Below are 18,153 nucleotides of genomic sequence, written 5' to 3'. Positions count from 1 at the left end.
TCTCCATTTATTTCGCAGCTTTTATTTCGAGTTACTAACACTTAGCAACCGAACCGGTATCTAATACCCTAGTGCTGCTAGGAGTACTAGTAAAGTACACATTCATACAACGTATATCCAATATACTTCTGTCGACCTTGCCTGCCTTCTCATCTACCAAGTATCTAGGGTAGTACTGCTTCAGTGACCGTTCCTCTCATTACAGAAGCACTTAGTCTCGGGTTTGGGTTCAACCTTGGCATTCTTCACTAGAGCAGCAAACGACTTGTTGTTTCATGAAGTATCCCTTTTGCCCTTGCCCTTCTTAAACTAGTGGTTTTACTAACCATCAACAATTGATGCTCCTTCTTGATTTCTACTCTCGCGGTGTCAAACATCGCGAATAGCTCAAGGATCATCATAACTATCCTTCATCACGAAGCTCTACTAGCTTGGTGGCAGTGACTATGGAGAACTATCACTATCTCATCTGGGAGATTAACTCCCACTTGATTCAAGCGATTGTGGCACTCAGACAATCTGAGCACATGCTCAACGATTGAGCTTTTCTCCCTTAGTTTGCAGGCTTAAGAAACTTGTCAGAGGTCTCATACCTCTTGACGTGGGCACTAGTCTGAAATCCCAATTTCAGTCTTCGGAACATCTCACATGTTCTGCGACGTTTCAAAAACGTCTTTGGTGCCACAATTCTAAACCATACTGAACTATCACGTAGTCATCAAAACGTGTATGTCAGATGTTTCGTAACATCTACAGACGACGCTGAGGTTCAGCACACCGAGCGGTGCATTAAGGACATAAGCCTTCTGTGCAGCAATGAGGACAATCCTCAGTTTACGGTCCCAGTCCGCATAATTGCTACTACCAAGTTTCAACTAAATTTTCTCTAGGAACATATCTTAATCAGTAGAACTAAAGCGCAAGCTATGACATAATTTGCAAATACCTTTTTGACTATGTTCATGATAATGAAGTTCATCTGATTATGAACTCCCACTCAGATAGACATCCCTCTAGTCATCTAAGTGAAACATGATCCGAGTTTAACTAGGCCGTGTCCGATCATCACGTGAGACGGACTAGTCAAGATCGGTGAACATCTCCATGTTGATCGTATCTTCTATACGACTCATGCTCGACCTTTCGGCCCTCCGTGTTCCGAGGCCATGTCTGTACATGCTAGGCTCATCAAGTCAACCTAAGTGTATTGCGTGTGTTCCGAGCCCATGTCTGTACATGCTAGGCTCGTCAACACCCGTTGTATTCGAGCGTTAGAATCTATCACACCCGATCATCACGTGGTGCTTCGAAGCAACGAACCTTCGCAACGGTGCACAGTTAGGGTGAACACTTTCTTGAAATTATTATAAGGGATCATCTTACTTACTACCATCGTTCTAAGCAAATAAGATGCAAAAACATGATAAACATCACATGCAATCAAATAGTGACATGATATGGCCAATATCATCATGGTCCTTTGATCTCCATCTTCGGGGCACCATGATCATCTTCGTCACCGGCATGACACCATGATCTCCATCATCATGATCTCCATCATTGTGTCTTCATGAAGTCGTCACGCCAACGATTACTTCTACTTCTATGGTTAACGCGTTTAGCAACAAAGTAAAGTAATTTACATGGCGTTATTCAATGACACGCAGGTCATGCAAAATAATAAAGACAACTCCTATGGCTCCTGCCGGTTGTCATACTCATCGACATGCAAGTCGTGATTCCTATTACAAGAATATGATCAATCTCATACATCACATATATCATTCATCACATCTTTTGGCCATATCACATCACATAGCACTTGCTGCAAAAACAAGTTAGACGTCCTCTAATTGTTGTTGCAAGTTTTTTTTACGTGGTTTGTAGGTTTCTAGCAAGAAAGTTTTCTTACCTACGTATGACACAACGTGATTTGCCAATTTCTATTTACCCTTCATAAGGACCCTTTTCATCGAATCCGTTCCGACTAAAGTAGGAGAGACAGACACCCGCTAGCCACCTTATGCATCTAGTGCATGTCAGTCGGTGGAACCTGTCTCACGTAAGCGTACGTGTAAGGTCGGTCCGGGCCGCTTCATCCTACAATGCCGCCGAAACAAGAAACGACTAGTAGCGGCAAGAAGAATTGGCAAACTCAACGCCCACAACTGCTTTGTGTTCTACTCGTGCATAGTAACTACGCATAGACCTGGCTCATGATGCCACTGCTGGGAATCGTAGCATAATTTAAAATTTTCCTACGCTCACCAAGATGCATCTATGGAGTCTACTAGCAAAGAGGGGAAGGGAGTGCATCTACATACCCTTGTAGATCGCGAGCGGAAGCGTTCCAATGAACGTGGATGACGGAGTCGTACTCGCCGTGATCCAAATCACCGATGACCGAGTGCCGAACGGACGGCACCTCCGCGTTCAACACACGTACGGTGCAGCGACGTCTCCTCCTTCTTGATCCAGCAAGGGGGGAGGAGAGGTTGATGGAGATCCAGCAGCACGACGGCGTGGTGGTGGATGTAGCGGGTCTCCGGCAGGGCTTCGCCAAGCTTCTGCGAGAGAGAGAGAGGTGTTGCAGGGGAGGAGGGAGGCGCCCAAGGCTGTAGGTTGCTGCCCTCCCTCCCCCCCCCTTTATATAGGCCCCCTTGGGAGGGGGGCCGGCCAAAACCCATCTAGGGTTGGGGGGGCGGCGGCCAAGGGGTGGAAAGGGGTGCCTTGCCCCCCAAGGCAAGGGGAAAGCCCCCCCACCCTAGGGTTCCCAACCCTAGGCGCATGGGGGGAGGCCCATGAGGGGGCGCCCAGCCCACTAGGGGCTGGTTCCCTTCCACTTTCAGCCCATGGGGCCCTCCGGGATAGGTGGCCCCACCCGGTGGACCCCCGGGACCCTTCCGGTGGTCCCGGTACAATACCGGTAACCCCCGAAACTTTCCCGGTGGCCGAAACTTGACTTCCTATATATAATTCTTCACCTCCGGACCATTCCGGAACCTCTCGTGACGTCCGGGATCTCATCCGGGACTCCGAACAACTTTCGGGTTTCCGCATACATATATCTCTACAACCCTAGCGTCACCGAACCTTAAGTGTGTAGACCCTACGGGTTCGGGAGACATGCAGACATGACCGAGACGCCTCTCCGGTCAATAACCAACAGCGGGATCTGGATACCCATGTTGGCTCCCACATGTTCCACGATGATCTCATCGGATGAACCACGATGTCGAGGATTCAGTCAATCCCGTATACAATTCCCTTTGTCAATCGGTAAGTTACTTGCCCGAGATTCGATCGTCGGTATCACAATACCTTGTTCAATCTCGTTACCGGCAAGTCTCTTTACTCGTACCGCAATGCATGATCCCGTGACTAACGCCTTAGTCACATTGATCTCATTATGATGATGCATTACCGAGTGGGCCCAGAGATACCTCTCCGTCACACGGAGTGACAAATCCCAGTCTTGATCCATGCCAACCCAACAGACACTTTCGGAGATACCCGTAGTGCACCTTTATAGTCACCCAGTTACGTTGTGACGTTTGGCACACCCAAAGCACTCCTACGGTATCCGGGAGTTGCACGATCTCATGGTCTAAGGAAAAGATACTTGACATTGGAAAAGCTCTAGCAAACGAAACTACACGATCTTTTATGCTATGCTTAGGATTGGGTCTTGTCCATCACATCATTCTCCTAATGATGTGATCCCGTTATCAACGACATCCAATGTCCATGGTCAGGAAACCGTAACCATCTATTGATCAACGAGCTAGTCAAATAGAGGCTTACTAGGGACATGGTGTTGTCTATGTATCCACACATGTATCTGAGTTTCCTATCAATACAATTCTAGCATGGATAATAAACGATTACCATGAATAAGGAAATATAATAATAACCAATTTATTATTGCCTCTAGGGCATATTTCCAACAGCATAATCTCATAGTCATAGGAACATGTATAAGTCATGAAGAAAGCAATAGCAACATACTAAACGATCGAATGCTAAGCTAACGGAATGGGTCAAGTCAATCACATCATTCTCCTAATGATGTGATCTCGTTAATCAAATGACAACCCATGTCAATGGCTAGGAAACTTAACCATCTTTGATCAACGAGCTAGTCAAGTAGAGGCATACTAGTGACACTCTGTTTGTCTATGTATTCACACATGTATTATGTTTCCGGGTAATACAATTCTAGCATGAATAATAAACATTTATCATGATATAAGGAAATAAATAATAACTTTATTATTGCCTCTAGGGCATATTTCCTTCATTAGTAACGACCCTTTAGTCCCGGTTCGAAAACCGGGACAAAAGGCCCTTACCAACCGGGGTAAAAGCCCGGTTTTCTACTAGTGCTTCCTTAGCCCTTCCTATTAAAATTGCCAACATATCAACTACAATGTTGAACAAAATAGGAGACATCGGATCACCTTGTCTAAGGCCCTTATGTTTTTGGAAGTAATGACCTATGTCGTCATTCACTTTAATTCCAACACTCCCTTTTTGCGTGAAAGATTCTACCTGTCGTCTTCAGGCTTCATCAAAACCTTTCATACGCAAGGCCTGTTGAAGGAAGGGCCATTTGACTTTGTCGTGCGCTTTCTCAAAATCCACCTTGAAAACAACTCCATCTAGTTTTTTTGTGTGAATTTCGTGGAGCGTTTCATGCAGGACCACCACCCCTTCTAGGATGTTTCTGTCCGGCATGAAAGCCGTTTGGGAGTGCTGCACCACAGAATGCGCAATCTGTGTGAGCCTATTAGTCCCGACCTTGGTGAATATTTTGAAACTAACGTTAAGAAGACAGATTGGCCTGAACTGCTCAATTCTCACAGCCTGTGTTTTCTTAGGAAGCAAGGTTATAGTTCCAAAATTCAGGTGAAATAACTGAAGCTGTCCAGAGAATAACTCATGAAACATCGGTAACAAATCCCCCTTAATGATATGCCAACATTTTTTATAGAACTCCGCCAGAAATCCATCCGGCCCTGGAGCCTTATTATTTTTCATCTGCGAAATGGCTTCAAACACCTCTTTCTCTGAAAATGGGGCAGCCAAAATATCATTCTCATCTGCAGCCAATTGAGGCACATCCTCAATCCTAGACTCATCCAGGGATACACAATTATCCTCCGGAGGCCCAAACACCTGCTTGTAGTATTCGGTTATGTATAATTTTAGGTTTTCCTGCCCTATAATCGTTCCTTCGTCTTGTTCGAGCTGAAAGATTCTTTTCTTTCTGTGCTTGCCATTGGCGATCATGTGAAAGAATTGTGTGTTCGCGTCCCCCTGGACAACTTTGCGAACCTTAGCCCGCAGCGCCCACTTCAATTCCTCTTCATGGAGAAGCTCTTTTAATCTCATCTCCGCTTCAATTTTAGCATTAAGCTCAGAAGTGTGAAGAATAGTGGACTCGGCTTTTAAATCTAGGGACTGAATAAGAGTAAGGAGCCTTTCCTTTTCAACCTTATAAATCCCACTAAGATGCTTAGCCCACCCACGCAAAAAACTCCTCAAGTGTCGTATCTTATTCTGCCAGCGCTCAACCGAAGTTCTACCTCCTGCATCCTTAGCCCATTCCCTGGCCACCAGATCCAAGAAACCTTCTCTTTCGAACCATGCCAGTTCAAAAGAAAAGTTGTTTTTGTTCCCCACGTGGGTTGCCTCACCGGAGTCCACCAGCAATGGCGTATGGTCCGAAATTCTGCGCGAAAGCGCCTGGACCGTTACCAAGGGAAATTTTTGTTCCCAATCAACGCTCGCAAGGACTCGGTCCAGCTTCTCAAACGTCGGGTTTCGCAAGGTATTAGCCCAGGTGAATTTTCTACCCGAAAGCTCAATCTCTCTCAGATCCAAGCTTTCAATGATAGTATTAAACATAAACGACCACCTGCCGTCGAAATTATCATTGTTCTTTTCCTCTCGCCTTCTAATAATGTTGAAGTCACCCCCAACCAAGATCGGAAGCTGCTCGGAACCGCATATTCGAACTAGATCAGCCAGAAACTCAGGTTTGAGCTCTGGCTGTGCGGCACCATATACCGCCACAAGTGCCCAATTGAACCCATCGGCCTTCGATCTAACCCGAAACTTAACTGCGAAGTCACCCATCACTACACTTCGCACTTCCAGCGATTCACATCTAACTCCAAGTAAGATCCCTCCCGATCTTCCTCTCGGAGGAAGGCAGTGCCAATCAAAATCAACACCTCCTGATAAGGTATTGAGAAACTGGGGTGAAAAATTATCTCGACCAGTTTCCGAGAGTGCAATAAAATCCAACCTATACTCAATGGAAGCCTCTGCAAGAAACCTTCTTTTAGCCAAGTCTTTCAGACCTCTGCCATTCCAAAAGATTCCTCTCATATTTTGTCATGAATTTTTTTTAGAAGTACGGATCCTAGCACTCCTGCGCACCGCCGATGCCGGGTAAACTTTCCGCTTCCACTTGCGTTTAGGTTTGTTTTGATCCTCCACCCGGTCCTTATAACCGGGCTCCGTGGATCTAACTATTTCACCCTCGAGAGAGTCATCCTCTTCCTCTGACTCAGGAAAGGATGGTGCAAGGTCCGCACAAAAGTTATTCAGTACCCTAACTCCCAACGCATCTATATCGGAGTCATTCATGGGTTTGACCGCTGCTAAGTTTCGAATCATTTCTAAAGCGCGTTCCGCTTCCAAATCCAGTATATCATTTACAGAATTAGAGATTTCACTATCATTACTACCTAGTGAAACACCTAATTGATTTGCATTATTAATAATCTCATTATTAGAAAAATGCAAAATGGAATTAGCCGTGTTGACCGACATACCAGTGGTGACATCAATGTCACGAAGCTTGGCCGCCCTAATGGCGCACCTCTGCTGCATGTCATCAACCTCCGGAAGATCCTGGAGACGGCAACTCATCCGCCGCCCCTCAGATACCGGATCCGAAATCCCTCCAAACGCGATCACCTCCTCCCGAGTGGGCCCGCATGAAGTAAGGCCTCCAGGCTCACCCGTCGAAGAATCAGCAGGGGCTGCCGTAATCAGCGGAGGAGAGCTCGAAAGACCCGCCGACATCGGCCACGAACCAACGCCGTGGGGCGCAGGCGCGCCGGGGGAGAGGAGTGCGTGAGCCGCCTGCCCATACTCCCCGCCCGACCCGGGCGCCACGAGCTGCGCGGCCACCAAGGCCGCCGGAGGAGAGGAAGGGGCCGCGAGCTGCGCGGCCACCAAGGCCGCCGGAGGAGAGGAAGGCGTCACGGGCGCCACGAGCTGCGCGGCCACCAAGGCCCCCGGAGGAGAGGAAGGGGCCGCGGCCACCTGCCCAGAGCCCCCTCCCCTAGGCTCAACCACCCTCGTCGGTGAGGCCACGGTCAGAGCGGGAGAAAGAGGGGCCACCTGCCCAGACTCCCTCATGCATGTCTACATCAGTCCCATTGATGGCCTCAGCGAAAAGCTCGGTATCCTCAAACTCAATCTCAAGTGTGAAGATTTCCAAAAATTGAGCAGTCGCGCATAGCGCTTCCCAAAAACCTAATTCATTCACTCCCGGTGCAAGATCACAAGGATGAACGGGTCCGGAGAGTTGCTCTCCCGCATGCCAATGCACATCGGCGTCTGGATGGAGTAGACTACGGTGGTGGCGCAAGTTGCGAGATCGGGCAAAACTCTAGGTGTTTCGATGTGTTATTGGCCGTGGCCGCTAAGCAGTATATATAGGAGGACCAAGGGGATATCGTGTTGCGATCATGATCTCAAATCGACTTGGTTTCCAAGTCGTGAACTTACACATGTAAACGACCAACTTGTCTGACAAGACATCAAAAAATAAAACGGCTAAAGGAAGCGAAGCCCCTGCACGGCCACGAACCCGATTTCGGCTGCCGAGCTAGGCGAGGCAAGGCGGCGTGCGTGTGGTCTTCTTTCTCTTGTCAACACATCACTTTTTTTTAGAAATTCTCAACACATCACTTTTTTTTGGATTTGTTCGAATTGCTTTCCACAGATGTCACGTGGTGATGGGGAGAACCCACTGTATAAGAGATCTCACACCTCCTCAACTTTCGAAGTGACGCTAAACTTTAGAGCCACCAATCACCATTTTATTCACGGGCCAATTTGAGATTTCAGAAATTGTACATGGGCCTAGCCCATTATTTCTAACACATATAGGATTGTATTTGTACAAATTTTTATTTCACTGAATCATGTGGAGAGAACTGGAACTGAATCTTAATAGCTTTTTGTTAAAACAAAAGTTCGTACAAATTTCAAAGGATCTCATTTCTTAGGATTTTCATTCCTACGATGATGCATAGGATTGAGAAAGCAGGAATTTTTTGTATGGCCGCATGCAAATAGAAAGAAGGAGAATTATGAGTCAAATAGCGTGAAAATCACGTCCCAAAAGAACCCTATGAAAAGCCATTTTAGATTGCAGGAATACGGCATGAACTTTGGAGGATATTACAAAATTAGTATAGAGGTTGACCACAGTCGCGTGTATGGTCGTACCAAAAGACAAATCTACCTAGAGTCAGTTTAACCATCGTGGAGTCAGTCCAGATCACACCGAAAGTATTGAAGATTCAACGACTTCCTCTACCTTTGCAGACGCTATTACCGGGAAGTGACTCCATCACTACAGTTCAAACCAAATTAAAGGTCGCTAGCCATAGCCATCCAGCCGGCCTGCCTGAGCCAGTAAAGCCGGGAGAAGTAGACGACGACGTGGGTCGTCGGAGAAGAAACGAAGAAATTGATCACTAGCTTCGGATTTTTTAAGTGAGTACCATATATTTAATTTAATATATCATGGGAACAAACAAATGGATCCACAAGGAATATTAATTAATTGCACGGTGTAAGTATTTTGATACATGTAAAATTTTAACTATTGGCGGCATCGATCAGTCCAGTTCAGTTCATATGGTGTATAATTTCCAACTATTTGAATCCCTCAGGGCTGGCTGGCCGGCTAGCTCTCCTCCACTTCACCCTCCGGAGACGGGGACTTTGGCCGCCTCTGACGGCGGCGTCCTCCTCGCCTCAGCGGCGGGCGGCGCCGACGCCACCGGCTGCGCGGTCCAGTTCTCCACCCTGAACGCCGACGCGCCCTTGCCGGGCCGCGCCTGGCCGCCGCTGTACGAGTCCTCCATGTCGCCGCCGCTGGAGATGGTGAACCCCATGGCCGGCTGCGCCGCCACCGTCTTCATCTCGATCACCGGCTTCTTGCCGTTCTGCTCCATCTGGTAGCTCGGAAGGAAGCTTCCCACCACCACCTGACCGACCACAAACCATATCAGCCAAGAGTTGCGACAAAATGGACCAACACATTCGATGAAAAAATAGTCATAAACATGCATTACAAACTGTGTTGATGATAACAATGGCAGTAGCATATGAGAATTCATCGATGTAAATACAGTACTAGCTTTTAAAGTAACAACAGTTAATTGATCACCTGAACAGGGCTTGCAGCCACAAGGAGGCCAGCCACGCCGCCTCCAATGACGCGGCCATCGGCGGCCGCCAGGGAGACGCTCATCCCGCCGCAGCGGTCTCTGCTTCCGCCCTTCTCGGTCGGCGTGAAAGACCCGGACAGGGAAAGCAGCTCAAACCGGCCCTGAATCAACCACACATAGTAGGATTATAAAACTGATCAGTTCTTTGCTAAAAAAAATGTCCATGCCTATGTAGATAATGCATATTTTGAATGATCAAAACACTGAAACATCAAACACGATTGATGATGAAAAGCTGGTGCAGATCGAGACATATGTCTGCGCAAATGATTTGCGAAGTTAAATCAGGAATTCAGAACACAGTTAAGTTCAAGATTAAGTGATTTGCAAAAAAAGGCTATAATTAAGTGACTTCTACTATTATAGATTGAGATTTCACAAGTATGTCCAAACAGTAAAGGCAGAAAAGTTGGAATGATTGGTAGGTCGCCATCGTTTATATTTTCCCCACTACTTACAAGTATTGACCAGGTACGACTGAGATGCTTATGGAAAATACGCACATAAATTCTATGCAACTTCTTCAGAGTGACCTACTATCAGTTCCCACTTTCCACAAAATTTCGAGGCATTTACGGTTCATCTTGGAGAAGACAAATGTAGTTCTGGATCATGGAAAATTCCTGACAGTGACTTGCCTAAGTACTAAATCAAACAATGGCGGCGGCACACTCATTTCGCTTTCATGTGGTTTCAGTTGCTACACCCTTTTTCTCCTGTTGATCGAAAAAATCTCCCTTTTTTCACCCTTTTTATTTGCGCCTATTGTACAGGTGGCCAACCACTTCTGAGAAATTTCTCAAAACTAGACAAATTCGCACCAGGGTACTACAGTATCAGAATTGGCCCTCACAGTGTGCAAACACACACGTCAGTCATCGGAAATTTGACGGGCTAGATGTTTATCAAATGATTGAACTAGTGATGTGCACACATCAGTTGTTGGAAATTTGAAGGACACAGAGTTTATATATTTTCCAACACTTGTGCACATAAATTCCATGCAACTTCCTCAGCGTGACCTGCTACTAGTTTCCATTACATTTCCTGCATCTGCCATTCATCATGGATATGATAAAAGTAGTTTTGCATTATGGAAAATTCCTGATCATGACTTAGTACAAGACTCGGCAAAACATGGTGGCGTGGCAGTACATATATTTCGATTTGGTGTGGTTTTGATTGCAACCGTTTTCTTCATTTTCTACCTCTCTGTTTCTTAGTTTTCACCAGCTTTCGAAGTGGCTGCACACTTCTGCTCAGCATAGCCTTATGCTTTTTGGAAAATTCCCAAACTTAACCAATTTTCTACCACAACTACCACAGTTTCAGAACTGGTACTCACAATGTGCATATTCACACATCATTCATTGAACTTTTGAAAGGCAAGGAACCGAATACAGGAATATCATTGGTTTGCAGAGAAAAGACAACAAACCTCGTAAGTCACTGTACCACCTAAAGAATCATGCTGACGCAACGTAACATTCGAAATCACACCATTAGCAGACAGAATGCAGATCGCCCTTGGACCTTGTTGGGAGAAAGATATAACCTTCATATTAATATCCTGATACAACAAAACAAAGAGAGTAACTAGTCATGGCATGAAAAATTGTATATGAAATTCAGATAGAGCTAAATTCAAGGTAATGGGGTTTCATGGTATCATACCTCACCGGTAGCAACATTCAAGATATGAGGTGTAAAATTTGCGCCAGAAGCACACCCTACCACATCACCTGTTCATGAATACAGAGCCTCTCAGGATAAAGGTAGATAATCTTCAGGAGATTGTGCATTTTGAATATTCAACAAGCATTAATGTTTATAAGCATGAGGTGGAATAACAATGTCTTCAACAAATTTTGATCAGATGTTAGGTCCTTGAATAATGTATAGTTATTACGAACAATCAACAGCCATCACCATAGAAGCAACAGTTCAGTTCTTTTTCTTTTTTTGCGATGTAGCAACAATTATATTCGATCAATGCACCCAGACTAGTGTTTTCCTCTTACACTAACTCTCCTAGAAAAAATGTATTGGTGACCACTTTCAGAAAAGCACCGGAAGCAACTTCACATATAGTTTTCTCTGAAACAAGATGCTTAGAAGAGGCACCTTATATGCCATTCAAACCATTGCCTTTGCAGCAAAATCCATTACCAAAAATTATATTCAGACAACACCTACTCATCTGCAAACCAAGTAGTCCGATGGATATAACTAGTCATACGAGTTATTTCTACAACTACAAGTAAATATACAGGCCCTGAAATCAAAGGGCACTTCTTCACTTTTAACATACAGCTCCAGACAGTGGCACACAAATGCTCCACACCTAAGTTCTGCACCACTGAAAACAGAGTTGCTGGACAGGTACACTTGGATATACACTTGTCATAACAACTTGCATACTACTAGTTCACAAGTGTTGCATAACTACTTCAGCATAGTCAGTCAGTCTCGATGATTCCCCGTGATTTCGCGCGATTTTGTTTGGCAAGATTTGGCCAAGTTAGGCGCGTGTTTGGTTCGGCGTCGCTCTTAGGGGCAAACAGAGCATCTGAAAGGTGCTTGGGTCTTTCAGTTCACCTAGACCTACCTAAGACTAAGACCAGATGGTCCCTGTCCCTCGGTCTCTTCCTCTTGGTCCTGGCTGTCTCTCTCAGCCATCACCACATGACACCACCCACCCAAGCCCCGGATATGTCCATCTAATCTGAACTAAAATAATCGATCAATCATTGTAAAATGCTGCGGCCTTGGATTCCGATTTGAGACGGACGAAGATCGCACGAAATTACGGAGATTTTCTCGGAAATTTGTTAGGAGCAGTACGACTCACAACTCTGTATGATGATGATGGATAAGTGAGGAAGTGAGAGGGGTTCCGGTACCTAGGGGCGGCACGAGCTGCTGCGTCGGGGCGGCGGCGGCGGCGGCGACGGATGAGGACATGGGCGCGGGGGGCGGCGGCGTGGAGACGACCACCGCGGGGGTCGGCGTGGCGGCCGTCATCGGCATCGCCACCACGGGCGCCGCGCGGCTGATGAACCCCACGGGCCGGCCCCTGCCCCGCTTCATGGCGGCCCCCACGGCGGACGCGGGCGTGTAGTGCCCCCCGCCGGAGTCGTCCGGCACCGACGCCGAGATCGGCGTCGCGTTCAGCGGCCGCAGCAGGCCACCGTCCGGCCCGTACTTCCTCGGCCGCCCCCTCTTCCGCTTCCCGTCCCCTCTCGCTGCTGCCACCACCACCGCCGCCGGCGCAGGAGGAGGAGGAGAAGGAGCAGGAGCCGGCGGCGTCGGCTCCTTCTTGGTCTCTGGCGCAGGCTGCGTCGGCCCCTTCTTGGTCTCTGGCGCAGGCTGCGCGGCCGCGGGCGGCGCCGGCTCCTTCTTGGTCTCTGGCACCGGCGGTGAGGTCTCCATCGCTGTCTCCATGCCAAGCGCTACTTTCCTCCTCGCCGGGACGCCTCGACCATCAGACAGAGACCACTCTCCGGTTCTCCACACGAGCACCACGATCAAAGCAGCGGCGGGAGGAGAAGCAAACTCGAACCAAAAGCCCCAACTCCGACGTCCAAACCTGAGTTCCAGAAACCAACCGGTGTACTTCTCCGGCGATCCGGCCGGCCGGCGAGGCACTCAAGAGCAGGAGAGAGACAGGGGATAGAGAGAGAAGGAAGAAGGAAACGAACACAGACAGAAAGAGATGGCAAAGAAAGAAATGCAGAGAGGAAATAAAAGAGATGGAATTGGTTTTTTTAATAAATACAAAATTAAACTGATAATCTAAACAAAGGAAACATTTATTGCAAATGGGTGGAATATTTAAAATATTATATGATTCTTTCTGTATTTTTTTGGGTTGGTGAACCGGTTAATTAATAGGGAGGGGAAAATGATGGTGGTGGGGGTTCATTATTTAATTGTTTTCTTTTGTTTTGTTTTAGTCTAGGGGCAATTGTTTAATCTTGGTGGTGCTAATTTCGAAATATGCGGTGTGACTGGGGATTTGTTTATGTTTTTGGGGCGCTTTTTTGTGGTTTGGTCATCTGAATTGTGAGGAATTGGAGACAGGTGAGGGAGAGTTTTTGAATGCTGCCCACTTTAATTGTCCCTTTTTTTTTTTGCGGGGGGCATTTTAATTGTCATTTGTGTGCACACACAAATGTATCTCTATTCTGCTTTGGATTTTACACACCATCAATCTATTTTAGAAAATTATACATACTTGGTTTTGATAACTTTTCTCCGTTTGACGTTATATAAATTAATATGTATTTTTGCTAAGTTATCTATATTGATATAAAAGCACAAGTTAGGATGGTGCTATATCTATATATGTTTGGTTTGGAGAATTTAATGTGGGCAAGTGCACAAAATGATGTATCTTATCATTTTCTTCTTCCACATCAGTATTCAAGAGAAAAAACTATACAAATAAGAAAAATGTACTTTGAAATTCTAAAGAAATCACTTTTAGTGTTAAAATTTGGTTAGTGAACCATGCTTTGCAAGTGCAGGGTTACTATTATGTTTCTAACTGGGTCATATATGTGGTTTGTATTGAAACTGTCATTGTTTTCACAACTACATATATGTCTAAAAGTAAAAAAAAATCAGTTACCATAGGACAAATTTATTAAAATTGCTTACTTACTGATATTTTTCTAAAAATGCCGGCTGTTTCTAATATGTAGTATCACAAAAGCACTTTGATGAAAAATATGCAAACCATCTCCCTGTGATTTCCCTAAATATTTTGTAAATGGGTTGTTAGGTAAAAAGGATTGGAATTATGCTTGACAATGGGGTAATTACATTAAAAAAATGCATGGAATTAAAAATAATCTAAGTCATGTATAAAGGTGATTGTGTGTAGAGGAATAACTTTATCAGAAATGCTAATGTATGATAGTTACTCGAGAATTCGAGGTAATCAGTGGCTTGTGGTTCCATATATGTTTAGTTACGATAAAGATTCATGAAGCCAACTCAATTTCTGCGGAAATTCAAAAATCCAACATTCATCACGGACCTAAGTTCCTAACCATCTCATTTGGCTGGTTTGAATTTTGCAAACGGCTGGCCGGGTCTCTTGCAGATTTTCTTTTGCTACACAATCCATCTACCTTTTGTTCACCACTGGAAACAATATTAAAAAAATGTTTGTCAAATTTATAGAACTTGTACAAAGCACAATAGGGTTGGGCATGTGATAGATGCAGCCCATAGTTAGGTTCAGAATATTTCATGTATATTTTAATCTAACTCAAGTGGTAGCCTATGGATAAGAACGATTTGGGTTGCCACTCTGTATGCCATTCCGTCCCAATGAAAACCAAACGGCATGTATGATCTGAACTTGTAGAAACTTTCAGGTGTCTTTTGTAAAAGAGCATTTTTATATGGTCATTTCTTTTTCATGGACAATTTTATAACCCCCTTCGCGATGAGAACATTATAATTAATAAATGTATAGGTGGTGGATGGAAAGCAAAAGTATAGCTTTATTTTTCAATCTAAAAATTCCACGGATTTTTAATTGAGTACTTAGTGGAAAAGGGCCTCTCGCCCACCCACTGAACAACCTATATAGATCAATATGAAAAATATTAGATATAGACTATTGAAAGTACATTAAAAATATCTTTGCAACTGCAAGATGGATCTGTTCCATTTTACCTATCCAGATTAATCTGATCAATGTTATCGACTAGCTAATTAATTGATTAAGTCAATTAGTACTTGGTTTTAACTAGAGAGATGAATCATCGAGGCAGTTGGATATGATGATGGGTGTTATTATTCTAGCCTAGATCGATGATAACACCTTGGAATTAATAATATACAAAATGAACTTTGGCCAAGGAAAGATCAGTGCATGCCAAACCAGCTTTAACGCAAGTGGCATGGCACTAGATTATCCTATGAAGACCATGCTTCAACCCACACACAAACTTTCAACTGTTCTAGTACCCTAATTAAATAGTACCATGGTATGAACAAGGAGAGAAATTTAGCTGAATCTTACCCACTAATATGCCACTGTGCGCTTTACCTAAAAACATGTCACCGGTACAATATGGTCAACTCCAAGTCAACTCTGAGCTGGATTCTTAGAGGGAGTTTTTCCTGTACGACCATGGGATTTCAGGTCAAACTCCTAAATTTTTTGTGAGGTACTACAGTTTGAATATATGATTTGTGCAAAGTTCACAAAGAAACTCGCCAAATTGGCCTCTGTAAAATTAAAAGTTGTTCAAGCAAAGAGCAGTCTTGTACCCTTTACCTTTTTGAGAAAAATAAATCATACTTGGATACAAAGTTATACAAGTAAATGACATTTAAATATGTTATTATATGTGTACTATTAATTAGTAGTTGATAACGTGTGCTACTAGTTTATGCATTACAGAAGAGTGTAGAAGCAGCTACTTGATTATCTTCCAAAGTATTCACATGCATCTGGGTCCATTTCATGGTGGCCGCCGTACTATATTATTAATCAGCACATCATACAATATATATTCTATTTTGGAGACACAATAATTTGACTGAATTGTTATTATATCAGGGAACATATTTTGACTGGTACGAATATGATATATATGACAAGCTTGTGGCTTCTTGTTTAATACAAAAATGTAGATTTGTGTGATCTATGTAAACAATAAAATATAAAGCTTTAGTTCTGGTTTGACTCAGAAGTAATAGTACTGTAATACATCATTCACACCTATATTTTACAGTGGGAACTATTGTTGGGGAATGTAGTATTTCAAAAAAATTCCTACGATCACGCAAGATCTATCTAGGAGAAGCATAGCAACGAGCGGGGAGAGTATGTCCACGTACCCTCATAGACTGAAAGCGGAAGGGTTTAGTAACGCGGTTGATGTAGTCGAACGTCTTCACGATCCAACCGATCAAGTACCGAACGCACGGCACCTCCGCGATCTGCACACGTTCAGCTCGGCGACGTCCCTCGAACTCTAGATCCAGCTAAGGCCGAGGGAGAGTTTCGTCAGCACGACAACGTGGTGACGGTGATGATGAAGTTACCGACGCAGGGCTTCGCCTAAGTACTACGACAATATGACCGAGGTGGAAAACTGTGGAGGGGGGCACCGCACACGGCTAAGAAATCAACTTGTGTGTCTATGGGGTGCCCCCTTCCCCCGTATATAAAGGAGGGGAGGAGGAGAAGGGCCGGCCTCATGGGGTGCGCCCAAGGGGGGATTCCTATTCCTAGTAGGAGTAGGTTTCCCCCCTTTTCTAGTCCTAGTAGGAGAAGAAGGAAGGGGAAGAGGGAGAGAAGGAAAGGGGGGCCGACCCCCCCCCCCCAAACCCTACCCCAATTCGGATTGGGCTTGGGGGGCGGGCGCCTCCACCTGGCCGCCTCCTCCTCTCTTCCACTAGGGCCCATGAAGGCCCATTAACCCCCCGGGGGGTTCCGGTAACCCCCCGGTACTCCGGAAAATGCCCGAACCTATCAGAAACCTTTCCGGTGTCTAAACATAACCTTCCAATATATCAATCTTTATGTCTCGACCACTTCGAGACTCCTCGTCATGTCCGTGATCACATCCAGGACTCCGAACAACCTTCGGTACATCAAATCACATAACTCACAATACATATCGTCATCGAACGTTAAGCGTGCGGGCCCTACGGGTTCGAGAACTATGTAGACATGATCGGGACTCATCTCCGGTCAATAACCAATAGCGGAACCTAGATGCTCATATTGGTTCCTACATATTCTACGAAGATCTTTATCGGTCAAACCGCATAACAACATACGTTGTTCCCTTTGTCAACGGTATGTTACTTGCCCGAGATTCGATCATCGGTATCATCATACCTAGTTCAATCTCGTTATCGGCAAGCCTCTTTACTCGTTCCGTAATGCAACATCCCGCAACTAACTCATTAGTCGCATTGCTTGCAAGGCTTATAGTGATGTGCATTACCGAGAGGGCCCAGAGATACTTCCCCGACAATCGGAGTGACAAATCCTAATCTCGATCTATGCCAACTCAACAAACACCATCGGAGACACCTGTAGAGCATCTTTATAATCACCCAGTTACGTTGTGACGTTTGATAGCACACTAAGTGTTCCTCCGGTATTCGGGAGTTGCATAATCTCATAGTCATAGGAACATGTATAAGTCATGAAGAAAGCAATAGCAATAAACTAAACGATCATAGTGCTAAGCTAACAGATGGGTCTTGTCCATCACATCATTCTCTAATGATGTGATCCCGTTCATCAAATGACAACACATGTCAATGGCTAGGAAACTTAACCATCTTTGATTAACGAGCTAGTCAAGTAGAGGCATACTAGGGACACTCTGTTTGTATATGTATTCACCGATTTACTAAGTTTTCGGTTAATACAATTCTAGCATGAATAATAAAAATTTATCATGATATAAGGAAATATAAATAACAACTTTATTATTGCCTCTAGGGCATATTTCCTTCAGTCTCCCACTTGCACTAGAGTCAATAATCTAGATTACATAGTAATGATTCTAACACCCATGGAGTCTTGGTGCTGATCATGTTTTGCTCGTGAGAGAGGCTTAGT

At 44.9% G+C, this 18,153-nt stretch overlaps 1 protein-coding gene across 1 annotated transcript; it reads right to left on the bottom strand.

Annotated features, from left to right (window-relative positions):
• Positions 1-8,797: 8,797 nt before the first annotated feature.
• LOC109747765 (AT-hook motif nuclear-localized protein 1) lies at positions 8,798-13,314 on the bottom strand. Its single transcript, XM_020306796.4, has 5 exons — positions 12,449-13,314; positions 11,220-11,287; positions 10,984-11,115; positions 9,485-9,646; positions 8,798-9,302 (listed from the first exon to the last, which is right to left on the bottom strand). Exons 1-5 carry the CDS (start codon positions 12,987-12,989, stop codon positions 9,015-9,017), a joined length of 1,191 nt encoding a protein of 396 aa, XP_020162385.1. The 5' UTR covers positions 12,990-13,314; the 3' UTR covers positions 8,798-9,014.
• Positions 13,315-18,153: the final 4,839 nt, after the last annotated feature.

Source organism: Aegilops tauschii, chromosome 6 (assembly GCF_002575655.3).
Source record: "Aegilops tauschii subsp. strangulata cultivar AL8/78 chromosome 6, Aet v6.0, whole genome shotgun sequence".
NCBI classification, from domain to species: Eukaryota; Viridiplantae; Streptophyta; class Magnoliopsida; order Poales; family Poaceae; genus Aegilops; species Aegilops tauschii.
This window is presented reverse-complemented; position numbering and strand designations above follow the sequence as displayed.